General features: G+C 39.4%; 1 protein-coding gene across 12 annotated transcripts in view; it reads right to left on the bottom strand.

Moving 5' to 3' along the window:
- Positions 1–13,764, bottom strand: part of ADGRG2 (adhesion G protein-coupled receptor G2) — a 115,736-nt gene that overhangs the window by 34,006 nt on the left and 67,966 nt on the right. For 6 of the 12 annotated variants that reach the window (XM_081222823.1, XM_081222822.1, XM_081222827.1 and 3 more), the window contains 4 exons: positions 6,917–6,958; positions 4,596–4,649; positions 1,114–1,169; positions 224–282 (listed from right to left, as the gene is read on the bottom strand). In XM_081222823.1, coding sequence (XP_081078949.1) covers positions 224–282; positions 1,114–1,169; positions 4,596–4,649; positions 6,917–6,958 — 211 coding nt within the window. The remainder of the gene's footprint in view (positions 1–223; positions 283–1,113; positions 1,170–4,595; positions 4,650–6,916; positions 6,959–13,764) is intronic. The other 6 variants (XM_081222829.1, XM_081222832.1, XM_081222833.1 and 3 more) reach the window with 3 other exon arrangements.

Here is a 13,764-nt window from a genome sequence, read left to right as displayed (position 1 = left end):
TCTTACATAATTCGATAGCATCAAAGAGAACAGCCTCACAGGGATATTAGTTGAAGACAGGTGACTATGGTTAGTTTGCAAAGGTCTCAAGAACCAATTCTTTATGACCTCTGGGGTCTCTCTCTTTCCTATTCTCAGTTTCCAAAAGTACAGATAGCGCAACAAGTATCTTTCCATAGTTGATGTCTTAAGTTTTAAATCAAACAGCAGATTGATTACTCACTTCAATTCCCTTAGAGACAGGATTCCAGTTGAGGTGCCATTAGCCATAACTTGATTCTGCTAGAAGCACAAAATCATTAAGAATACAACAAATATTGTTTTGTTTTATAACACTTTCTAACAAGAAGTTGTTCTTCAGTTTTGTTGGGTGCCCAAAGAACTACACCCCAAAGACTGTGATTCTTAACTGCATGGAATATTGTCTAGCAAATGATCAAATATACATTGGCTGAGTCAGTTTTTGTTTTTATGTTTTCTTTAAAAAAATATTCTGAATCAGCAAGTCTGATGTGCTAATTTCTATCTTTTGTTGTTCCAAGGGCTCCCCCAAAAGAACACTATTAAATTTCTCTATGTGAACGTAAAAAGGGACACTTGGTAGCAACCATCACTGCATTTCTAGCACCTAGCTCATTGCCTGGCACACAGTAGGTACTCAGGAAATATTTACTGAATTAACAAACCATATTTAGCTGGGATCTTCTGAACCAATCTAGGTTATGGGAAGGCTGATACTACTGTGTCTGAATCCCCCATGGGGTGAACAGGATCAGACTGAGAAGATAATTTTTAGGTTCAATATATTACATTTCTTACTGCTAGGAGTTTCTAATGTAATTTTAAATTTTGACTGGCAATAGAACTGTATCATATAAATACTCTATTCAGCATCAAACCTAGTGAAAACTAAAATATAATTTTTAACAAAATACCATGATTATCATGAAGTCAAGCCCTCTCAACAAAGCTAATGTTTCAACAACATGTACTTTATTTAAATTTGGTGATAAAAGTAAATATGCTAAATATCAGAAATAATTTGAACCTTAAATCTTTAAATACATGAAAATTCACTTTTTAAATTGCAATTAAAAAATCTTTAAAACCTACCTGGGTAACATTGCTTTCTTCATCATATTGAAACATGATCTCACCTCTAAAAAAGGCTAAAAATAAATTTTCAAAAAGAAATTTGAAACTTGCATCCTTAAAGTTTGAGGATTAATACAATACAGAAAAATATTATCAGATTACTTTATAAACAATTTCATCAAATTCTTTGTTATTCACATTTACTTTCTTTTTATCAGAAAGTTACTCAACGATTATCAATCAGTATAATTTTCAGAAAATATCAACTATACATTTTATGTGGGAATGCAGAAAAACACAAAACTTGTCCCCTTGTCAAGAAATTTTATCCCTATCTATGTGCTTCACATCAGGACTGTTTCCCTTAACGATGTTAACTGGGGAACTGTGGCTCTAACACTGCAAATCTTTTTAAGCTGTTATAGTTGCAGTTATGGGAGACATGGGAGGGAGGGACAAAGGATTTCTCAGCAGTTACACAGCCTTACGAAAGTCTATTTATTCCTTGCCATTTGGGGTTTTTCTTTTTCGTTTTAAAATACAGCTACCAGATGAAAATCAAAAATAAAATAAAATAAAATAAAATAAAATACAGCTACCAAATGCACTATCTTTCCTAGGAGCAAAGTTGAGATTTTGCTTTGAAACCTGAACAGAATGCAGAGCAAATCCTTTCTTCAGCTGAACAACTCATTGTGGCTTTTGCCCCAGAAATGCCAGAAAACCCTGTTCTGAAAATGCTTGCCTTGGGAAACACTGAACTCAATTTCAGTCAATGCCATTTCCTGCAGGGTATACTCGGAAGGGCTTTGGCCCTATCTGGAGACAAATAAAACAGAGACTTCTTAACAGAAGTACACTGTGTGCACTTCATAATCTACAGAGACAAAAAACTGGCCTCCTGATCAGAAGGGCAAGGATATCATATAAACTAGAGCAGGGTGCAGCCAACTTTTTTGGTAAGAGATCAGAAAGTAAATATTTGAGGTTTTGTGGGCTATATGTTCTCTGTCGAAACTACTCAACTTTGCGGTTGTAGCGTAAGAGCAGCCATAGACAGTCTATAAATGAATGGCATGGCTGTGTTCCCATAAAACTTTATTTACGAAAACATGTGGCAGGCTATTATTGGGACTATGCGCAGTAGTTTGCCAACTCCTGAGCTAGAGGGTGGAAGGCCACACTGTCTCACCTTTTATTGCACTATAAAGTACAACTGATTCTCACAGCCAAGGACCCAGTGGTCCACTTCCCCTTTTAATGGCTGACAACGCCACTAGGCCAGTGATTAACATGATTTATCTATTCCAGCAACCTTTCTACTGACAACCTCAAACTCTGCATATTGATACTGAAATTTCAATTAATGCACTACATAACTATTAAAAGTAAAGATAATTGATGGGGCTTCCCTGGTGGCACAGTGGTTAAGAATCCACCTGACGATGCAGGGGACACGGGTTCGAGCCCTGGTCTGGGAAGATCCCACATGCCATGGAGCAACTAAGCCTGTGCATCACAACTACTGAGCCTGTGCTCTAGAGCCCACGAGCCACAGCTACTGAGCCTGTGTGCCACAACTACTGAGCCCACGTGCCTAGAGCCTGTGCTCCTCAACAAGAGAAGCCACCACAATGAGAAGCCCAACACCACAACGAAGACTAGCCCCCGCTCGCCGCAACTAGAGAAAGCCCACGCACAGCAACGAAGAATCAACGCAGCCAAAAGTAAATTAAAAAAAAAAGATAATTGATACATGCATAGAATTACTTGTACATTTTTGCAAAACTCTTAGCTTTTAAAAACTTATTTAGTGCCTGTGTGTGTGTGCTGACACCCACAATTTTTCTCCCTCACCTCTCCATTCTCCAAGTTTATCCCTCAGCCTTATTCAGCACATGCTGAGTTTCAAGAATGTGCTGAGCGCACAGGGGTAGCAGAGCAACCAGGAAGCCACCACCTTCTGACCCTCAGCCTAACTCTACCTGGTCAGCTCTCAGTTTTTTCACCAGCCTCCATTTCCCTTAATGAATCCAGATTGGAAACTGCAAGAAGTGAAGGTTTCTAGTTTCTGGCAGGATATCGTGGAATTTCTGGTGACAAATCAGTAGGTCCCCTGAAGAGGCTGTTTTCACCAAACACTAAAACAAATGGTCAATTCAGTAGCTTAACTGGGGAAAACATTACTCTAACCAGCTTCCTGGCATCTGTTATTCAAGATGACCAGTTTTTTTTTTTCCTTAATGTTCAATTTTCAATTATGAAACATCATGTAGACATAACACTAAGCTAGACATTAGTCACCAGTCCAAAACATAGATGAAGCATGAAAATAACGAAATTATGGAGAATTCAGTAAAGAGAAGGGTAAGAGAGGAGGGAGAAGAGAAGGAGGAGAGAAGAGAGTTCCACAATATATGAAAGTGAAATGTATCCAACAAGTTTCTTCTCCCTTTAACCAAAGCCAGCTAACACTTTCCTGCTATATTCGACTTGGAGCATACTATCAGCAGAAAGCTCATGTAAGTAAACCTCACATTCACATAAATAGAAAGTGTTTGCGGAACATTCTTTCAATGGAAGTTTTCTTGTTTTCTAAACTATCCAACCTTAACTTACTTCACTTGAAATTGTTTCCTATGTTTTTCAAACAAATTATTAAACTGTTAAAAGGAACAGAATAAAAGGAAAACATTCCTATAATGATTGGCTTTTTTGTATCACTGCAGCTACACTAAGACTTTAATATTATAAAATACTTTGTTACCTTCCTCTTCTTTCTTCCCATGGTCCAGTTCTGACCTGCCATACCATGTTTTTCTGTTTTTCACATCTCTTTCATTGGTTTTAATAGGAAGGGAGCCCAGAGAGCCAAACCAACGTCAGAAAACTGGTTGTTTCATTCCTTCTGGCCCATGGCAGAAGGGAAAATATTCCCATTTCAAAAATAGCATGCTCTCAAGCGACTGCCATCTTAATTTTTAAAAAGAGTGGACAGTCTAGTTAGAGATGGCAAAATACACTATGGGCACTACTGCAATTAGCGTCCAATTAAACTCGGTGTACGTAAGATTTTCAACATTCTAGTAGAGTGGTTTGTTTTATTTTTAGCAAAAGACAACATCCTGTTTCTAAGTTATAATACTTAAGGTCCTATGGAAAACCTTGAGGATTTTATATACAAGAACTGGCTTTCAATAACTAAGTTCATTATTATGTTCATAAATCAACTCTAAGGGCATTAGCTATGGATTTAAAGCTATGGTGAAAAATATTTGGTGCAGAGCTTCATGTTCTCATATTAAGGAAGTTAACCCATTATCTCACTTACAGCCTGATCTAAAATTTGCTTTTGTTTTCATTCGAGACTCTTAGTAGCCAGGTGTGATGAAAGGAGATAAATCAGAGGGGCACACATCACATACTCAACGGCAGGAAAACAAACCATTTCTCTGTGGAGCTAATTTATCTGGTAATGTGTAGTGTACACAAGAACTAACCTGAGTCATGGCAAATAGATGACAAATTGCAGATATTTCTCTGGGGTTTGACACCTGCAAAGAAAACAAAACACAGCGGGTTAAGCATGTAAACACTTGCACTTACACACTACATTAAGAGAATTCACAAATTGAAGCATTAAGCGTGTACCAAAAATATTATATGTTGGATATAATTGTCTGGATGAATTCCACAAAGACTAAAGGAATGAGAATTTTCATTTCTTAGTAGTTCAGTTATGGAACTGGACTCTACTATTCTTTAGTATGTCAGTGTCTGATCCCCTACTCCCTAAAATTTCTTTGTCCCATTCCCAATTAATCCCTCTTCTGTCCAATATAAAAGGAACAGCATGAATACAATCGAGTATAGAGACTTTAAATGAAATAGCCCTTCCTTACTCATAGGTCCTCCTTCCTTTCCTAGGCAGGGGAGTCCATGAACACTCTAATGCTGGTCTTAGCTCCTTATGCAAATGTATGTATGAAATACCATCGATGTCATGATGTCATTTCACATGGGCAAAAACTACAAAATTCAAAAAATGTTTGCTGAGCACCTACCTTATTCTATAGGCTTTGGCAGCTTCCAGATACAGACCCTGCCCTCAACAAGCTTACAATCTAGTGAGTGATACTGGCCAGTAGATAAAAAGTTATAGTGAGGGCAAAATGGAGTGATGGCCAGTACAACAGATGACGTAGGCATACAAAGGAGGCAGAGGCAAATGGGAGGTGAAATAAGCCATGTTAGAAAAAATACTTCATACGTATTAACCTGAGAAATAGTTTCTCCTTTGGTGAAAGGAGAGGTACATCTCTTCTTTGATTTGATTTACTCTGCTGAGAATTTTCCCTTCATTAATTTCATCCTTTTGGCAAAGTATAAGAAATCTATAATAAATGTGAGGGGCAAATGCTGATAATGTACTAGCAGACTGCCAAGGGGAGAAGGTTGTCATATTAAGAAATATTTTGATGTCCCTGTTAGGTCTGGTTTGGTCAGAATTAACGTATGCAATGCCTGATTGCTATTTTATTTCTATAGTACTTTATGAGTGCTTACTTCTTCCCTAAGAGAACTAATTTGAACACAAACTAAAATTATAATTTGAGTTAGTGCATGCGATGTGGTTCCTGCCAGAATGATTTAGTTGACATTTGGTGTGTAGGCATCACGTTTCAGCCAAGAGTTTTGATTCTGTGAGCAAACTGAATTTAGGTGCCAAAAGTTACCTGACATGTGGATTTCTATATTGTTCTGCAGCAATGCTACCCACACCAAAAGAGAAAGATTTCATTTTAAATATACGTGCTTATGGATATAACTCACTGGACACATACACTATGCAAATACTATAGATTACTATGGAGAGTAATGCTTTAATGTTCTTGGTCAAACATTGGTCTATTGCTTACTAAGCTTTTCACGCTATCATCTCCATCTCTCATCTTTCTCAAAATTTTAGTAGCACCTTTGTTTCCAGTGATGCGTGTCTTTTGTTACTCATTCATACCGAGAATTTTCTTTCCTACTGCTAGGGCTGTTATCCATAATTCCCTCCAAGTACATGGCCACAGGTCAGCCTTTAAATCATGAGCGAGAAAACTCTGGCTGTAATGGGCCTACCCTATTGTAAATATTTTAGGTTTTGCGTGTCATATAGTCTCTGTTGCAGCTACTCTACTATTCCTTGAGGCGGGAAAGTAGCCATAGACAATGTGTAAACAAATGGGCATGGCAGTGTTCCAATAAAACTTTATTTACAAGAACAAGTGGTGGGCCATATTTGGCCCACAGGCCATAGTTTGCCAACCCCTGCTTTAAATCAACTGGAAGCCTTTGTTAAGCGAATCATGTATCCTTAATCTTATAATAGGCACTTAATAGTACATCCCTTATTTGATTTAAAAAGAGTTTGAGGTTCACTCCTCTAAGAATCTTTCCTTCATAAATTGCATCTCACTGATAATCATTAGCACCAGCCCTTCTATCTCTCAAGATTCTTAACCATGTCAGAAACACCTGTGAAATCACTGCCTTTATCTGCACACATGTTCATGCTGGTTATCTGTTTGCCTTGTCTCTCCTCATAGACTAGAAGATTCTAGAGGGTGGGCATTGTGTCTGATTATTATTATATAATCCCAAACACTTAGTACAATTTAAGGTACCCAGTGCATAAACATCTACTCATGAAGAACAGATTTCATTTTTAAAAGACAGGAAAAAAGAGAAAGAAAACATAAACACCAGCCATTTGTTTAATTTTACTTTAGTTATAAAAAAAGAAAGTCTTGATATTGATGATAAGTCATACCTGATGCGTTGAAGGTTTTTACTATAGTGATTTTAGTTTTTTCTGCAAAGAAGCAATTTAAATATTAGAGCAGAATTGTTATTTTTTAAAAACAATTTGCCATGAGTATCATTTTAGTGAACTGCTAAGAAAATCATACTGTTGACACATTTAAGACACTATTGGTCATCTCAGCAGCAGAATGAATGAGAATTACATACTCAGATCATATAGCATTGGCAGAGGGTGGGTCTGGATTCGGATTCCCATGTTTACCCAGTTAGATCACTCCTGTTACTCACCCCACTGCCTGCATAATTCTACTGCAGTTTCCATGCGCTGCTTCTAGACAAATTAATGTGAACTTACACTTCAGATATGCAGAATTAAGTCACTATCAGGACCTTCAGGTGTAGGTTGTAAGGAGCAGGTGATTCAGAATAAAAATGAACGGAAACAGTAAACACAGGATCTACTATCAAAATATTGCTACTATACCCGAATATCAACAGTGTCCTGCTACCTTCTTTAGGAGTTAATAATAATAATATAATATTATTGATAGATAAAATTATTCTCAGAGAGGTTGAGACTATCCAACTACAGTCATCCAACAAGCTCACAGCAGAACCAGGACAGACTTGTTCCAAGTCAATGACTCACAGGCAAATATTAACACACTCTGAAGAAACAAACCTTAGAAATATCTTCCCGACACGCTTTGGGAACAGAGCCCATGGCTTATTTCCCAGATAATAGAGAACCAGGCTCAGAAATCCTTACTGTAAGGATGGCCACTTAGAAGAGACTGTGTTCCGGGCACAGACTTACAAAGAAGGTCTGTCTCCTAGGGTGAGTAGCAAGTTCTGAAGAAAACACAAAGCTCAGATCTTGGAGAAACACTTAAGAATGATGACGTTGGGACTTCCGGGTAAGATGGCGGAAGAGTAAGACGCCGAGATCACCTTCCTCCCCACGGATACACCAGAAATACAGCTACACGTGGAACAACTCCTACAGAACACCTACTGAATGCTGGCAGAAGACCCCAGACCTCCCAAAAGGCAAGAAACTCCCCACATACCTGGGTAGGGCAAAGCGGAGAGATTCCCGCACAGAGGATCGGTGCCGAGCGGCACTCACCAGCCCGAGAGGCTTGTCTGCTCGCCCACCAGGGCGGGCAGCACTGGAAGCTGAGGCTCGGGCTACGGTCAGAGCGCAGGGAGAGGACTGGGGCTGGCGGCGAGAACTCAGCCTGAAGGGGGCTAATGTGCCACAGCTAGCCGGCAGGGAGTCCAGGAAAACTCTGGAGCTGCCGAAGAGGCAAGAGACTTTTTCTTCCCTCTTGGTTTCCTGGTGCGCGAGGAGAGGGGATTAAGAGCGCTGCTTAAAGGGGCTCCACAGACGGGCGCGAGTCACGACTGAAAGCGTGGAGCCCAGTGACGGGCGTGGGATGCTGGGGCTGCTGCTGCCGCCGCCAAGAAGCCTGTGTGCGAGCGCAGGTCACTGTCCACACCGCCCTTCCGGGAGCCTGTGCAGCCCGCCACTGCCGGGGTCCCGGGATCCAGGGGCGGCTTCCCTGGGAGAACGCACGGCACGCCTCGGGCTGGTGCAACGTCACGCCGACTTCTGCCGCTGCAGGCTCGCCCCGCACTCCGTGCCCCTCCCTCCCGCCCGGCCTGAGTGAGCAAGAGTCCCCGAAGCGGCTGCTCCTTTAACCCTGTCCTGTCTGAGCGAAGAACAGACGCCCTCCGGCGACCTACACGCAGAGGCGGGGCCAAATCCAAAGCTGAGACCCAGGAGCTGTGAGAACAAAGAAGAGAAAGGGAAACCTCTCCCAGCAGCCTCAGAAGCAGCGGATTAAAGCTCCACAATCAACTTGATGTACCCTGCATCTGTGGAATACATGAATAGACAACAAATCATCCCAAATTGAGGAGCCAGGAGTCAGTGCTGTGCCTCTGAGGTGGGAGAGCCAACTTCAGGACACTGGTCCACAAGAGACCTCCCAGCTCCACATAATATCAAACGGCGAAAATCTTCCAGAGATCTCCATCTCAACACCAGCACCCAGCTTCACTCAACGACCAGCAAGCTACAGTGCTGGACACCCTATGCCAAACAACTAGCAAGACAGAAACACAACGCCACCCATTAGCAGAGAGGCGGCCTAAAATCATAAAAAGTCCGCAGACACCCCAAAACACACCACCAGACGTGGACCTGCCCACCAGAAAGACAAGATCCAGCCTCATCCACCAGAACACAGGCACTAGTCCCCTCCACCAGGAAGCCTACACAACCCACTAAACCAACCTTAGCCACTGGGGACAGACACCAAAAACAACGGGAACTACGAACCTGCAGCCTGCAAAAAGGAGACCCCAAACACAGTAACATAAGCAAAATGAGAAGACAGAAAAACACACAGCAGGAGAAGGAGCAAGATAAAAACCCACCAGACCTAACAAATGAAGACGTAATAGGCAGTCTACCTGAAAAAGAATTCAGAATAATGATGGTAAAGATGATCCAAGATTCTATTTCCCAGATCCAAAATCTTGGAAATAGAATAGACAAAATGCAAGAAACAGTTAACAAGGACCTAGAAGAACTAAAGATGAATCAAGCATCGATTAAAAACACAATACATGAAATAAAAAATACTCTAGATGGGATCAATAGCAGAATAACTGAGGCAGAAGAACGGATAAGTGAGGTGGAAGATAAAATAGTGGAAATAACTGCTGCAGAGCAAAATAAAGAAAAAAGAATGAAAAGAACAGAGGACAGTCTCAGAGACCTCTGGGACAACATTAAACGCACCAACATTCGAATTATAGGGGTTCCAGAAGAAGAAGAGAAAAAGAAAGGGACTGAGAAAATATTTGAAGAGATTATAGTTGAAAACTTCCCTAATATGGGAAAGGAAATAGTTAATCAAGTCCAGGAGGCACAGAGAGTCCCATACAGAATAAATCCAAGGAGAAATACGCCAAGACACATATTAATCAAACTGTCAAAAATTAAACACAAAGAAATCACATTAAAAGCAGCAAGGGAAAAACAACAAATAACACACAAGGGAATCCCCATCAGGATAACAGCTGATCTCTCAGCAGAAACTCTACAAGCCAGAAGGGAGTGGCAGGACATAATTAAAGTGATGAAAGAGAAAAACCTGCAACCAAGATTACTCTACCCAGCAAGGATCTCATTCAGATTTGATGGAGAAATTAAAACGTTTACAGACAAGCAAAAGCTGAGAGAGTTCAGCACCACCAAACCAGCTTTACAACAAATGCTAAAGGAACTTCTCTAGGCAAGAAACACAACAAAGGAAAAGACCTACAATAACGAACCCAAAACAATTAAGAAAATGGGAATAGGAACATACATATCGATAATTACCTTAAATGTAAATGGATTAAATGCTCCCACCAAAAGACACAGATTGGCTGAATGGATACAAAAACAAGACCCATATATATGCTGTCTACAAGAGACCCACTTCAGACCTAGAGACACATACAGACTGAAAGTAAGGGGATGGAAAAAGATATTCCACGCAAATGGAAACCAAAAGAAAGCTGGAGTAGCAATTCTCATATCAGACAAAATAGACTTTAAAATAAAGACTACTAGAAGAGACAAAGAAGGACACTACATAATGATCAAGGGATCGATCCAAGAAGAAGATATAACAATTGTAAATATTTATGCACCCAACATAGGAGCACCTCAATACATAAGGCAAATACTAACAGCCATAAAAGGAGAAATCGACAGTAACACAATCATAGTAGGGGACTTTAACACCCCACTTTCACCAATGGACAGATCTTCCAAAATGAAAATAAATAAGGAAACACAAGCTTTAAATGATACATTAAACAAGATGGACTTAATTGATATTTATAGGACATTCCATCCAAAAACAACAGAATACACATTTTTCTCAAGTGCTCATGGAACATTCTCCAGGATAGATCATATCTTGGGTCACAAATCAAGCCTTGGTAAAGTTAAGAAAATTGAAATTGTATCAAGTGTCTTTTCTGACCACAATGCTATGAGACTAGATATCAATTACAGGAAAAGAGCTGTAAAAAATACAAACACATGGAGGCTAAACAATACACTACTTAATAACGAAGTGATAACTGAAGAAATCAAAGAGGAAATTAAAAAATACCTAGAAACAAATGACAATGGAGACACGACGACCCAAAACCTATGGGATGCAGCAAAAGCAGTTCTAAGAGGGAAGTTTAGAGCAATACAATCCCACCTTAAGAAACAGGAAACATCTCGAATAAACAACCTAACCTTGCACCTAAAGCAATTAGAGAAAGAAGAACAAAAACATCCCAAAGTTAGCAGAAGGAAAGAAATCATAAAAATCAGATCAGAAATAAATGAAAAAGAAATGAAGGAAACAATAGCAAAGATCAATAAAACTAAAAGCTGGTTCTTTGAGAAGATAAACAAAATTGATAAACCATTAGCCAGACTCATCAAGAAAAGAAGGGAGAAGACTCAAATCAATAGAATTAGAAATGAAAAAGGAGAAGTAACAACTGACACTGCAGAAATACAAAAGATCATGAGAGATTACTATAAGCAACTCTATGCCCATAAAATGGACAACCTGGAAGAAATGGACACATTCTTAGAAATGCACAACCTGCCAAGACTGACTCAGGAAGAAATAGAAAATATGAATAGACCTATCACAAGCACTGAAATTGAAACTGTGATTAAAAATCTTCCATCAAACAAAAGCCCAGGACCAGATGGCTTCACAGGTGAATTCTATCAAACATTTAGAGAAGAGCTAACACACATCCTTCTCAAACTCTTCCAAACAATATCAGAGGAAGGAACACTCCCAAACTCATTCTACGAGGCCACCATCACCTTGATACCAAAACCAGGCAAGGATGTCACAAAGAAAGAAAACTACAGGCCAATATCACTGATGAACATAGATGCAAAAATCCTCAACAAAATACTAGCAAACAGAATCCAACAGCACATTAAAAGGATCATACACCATGATCAAGTGGGGTTTATTCCAGGAATGCAAGGATTCTTCAATATACGCAAATCAATCAATGTGATACACCATATTAACAAGTTGAAGGAGAAAAACCATATGATCATCGCAATAGATGCAGAGAAAGCTTTTGACAAAATTCAACACCCATTTATGATAAAAACCCTGCAGAAAGTAGGCATAGAGGGAACTTTCCTCAACATAATAAAGGCCATATATGACAAACCCACAGCCAACATTGTCCTCAATGGTGAAAAACTGAAACCATTTCCACTAAGATCAGGAACAAGACAAGGTTGCCCACTCTCACCACTCTTATTCAACATAGTTTTGGAAGTTTTAGCCACCGCAATCAGAGAAGAAAAGGAAATAAAAGGAATCCAAATTGGAAAAGAAGAAGTAAAGCTGTCACTGTTTGCAGATGACATGATACTATACATAGAGAATCCTAAAGATGCTACCGAAAAACTACTAGAGCTAATCAATGAATTTGGTAAAGTAGCAGGATACAAAATTAATGTACACAAATCTCTGGCATTCCTGTACACTAATGATGAAAAATCTGAAAATGAAATCAAGAAAACACTCCCATTTACCATTGCAACAAAAAGAATAAAATATCTAGGAATAAACCTACCTAAGGAGACCAAAGACCTGTATGCAGAAAATTATAGGACACTGATGAAAGAAATTAAAGATGATACAAATAGATGGAGAGATATACCATGCTCCTGGATTGGAAGAATCAATATTGTGAAAATGACTCTACTACCCAAAGCAATCTACAGATTCAATGCAATCCCTATCAAACTACCACTGGCATTTTTCACAGAACTAGAACAAAAAATTTCAAAATTTGTTTGGAAACACAAAAGACCCCGAATAGCCAAAGCAATCTTGAGAACGAAAAACGGAGCTGGAGGAATCAGGCTTCCTGACCTCAGACTATACTACAAAGCTACAGTAATCAAGACAGTGTGGTACTGGCATAAAAACAGAAAGATAGATCAGTGGATCAGGATAGAAAGCCCAGAGATAAACCCACGCACATATGGCCAACTTATCTTTGATAAAGGAGCCAGGAATGTACAGTGGAGAAAGGACAGCCTCTTCTATAAGTGGTGCTGGGAAAACTGGACAGGGACATGTAAAAGTTTGAGATTAGATCATTCCCTAACACCATACACAAAAATAAGCTCAAAATGGATTAAAGACTTAAATGTAAGGCCAGAAACTATCAAACTCTTAGAGGAAAACATAGGTAGAACACTCTATGACATAAATCACAGCAAGATCCTTTTGGACCCACCTCCTAGAGAAATGGAAATAAAAACAAAGATAAACAAATGGGACCTAATGAAACTTCAAAGCTTTTGCACAGCAAAGGAAACCATAAACAAGACCAAAAGACAACCCTCAGAATGGGAGAAAATATTTGCAAATGAAGCAACTGACAAAGGATTAATCTCCAAAATTTATAAACAGCTCATGCAGCTCAATAGCAAAAAAACAAACAACCCAATCCAAAAATGGGCAGAAGACTTAAATAGGCATTTCTCCAAAGAAGATATACAGACTGCCAACAAACACATGGAAGAATGCTCAACATCATTAATCGTTAGAGAAATGCAAATCAAAACTACAATGAGATATCATCTCACACCAGTCAGAATGGCCATCATCAAGAAATCTAGAAACAATAAATGCTGGAGAGGGTGTGGAGAAAAGGGAACACTCTTGCACTGCTGGTGGGAATGTGAACTGGTACAGCCACTATGGAGAACAGTATGGAGGTTCCTTAAAAAACTAA

Source organism: Mesoplodon bidens, assembly GCF_964165515.1.
Source record: "Mesoplodon bidens genome assembly, chromosome: X".
Taxonomy (NCBI): domain Eukaryota; kingdom Metazoa; phylum Chordata; class Mammalia; order Artiodactyla; family Ziphiidae; genus Mesoplodon; species Mesoplodon bidens.
This window is presented reverse-complemented; position numbering and strand designations above follow the sequence as displayed.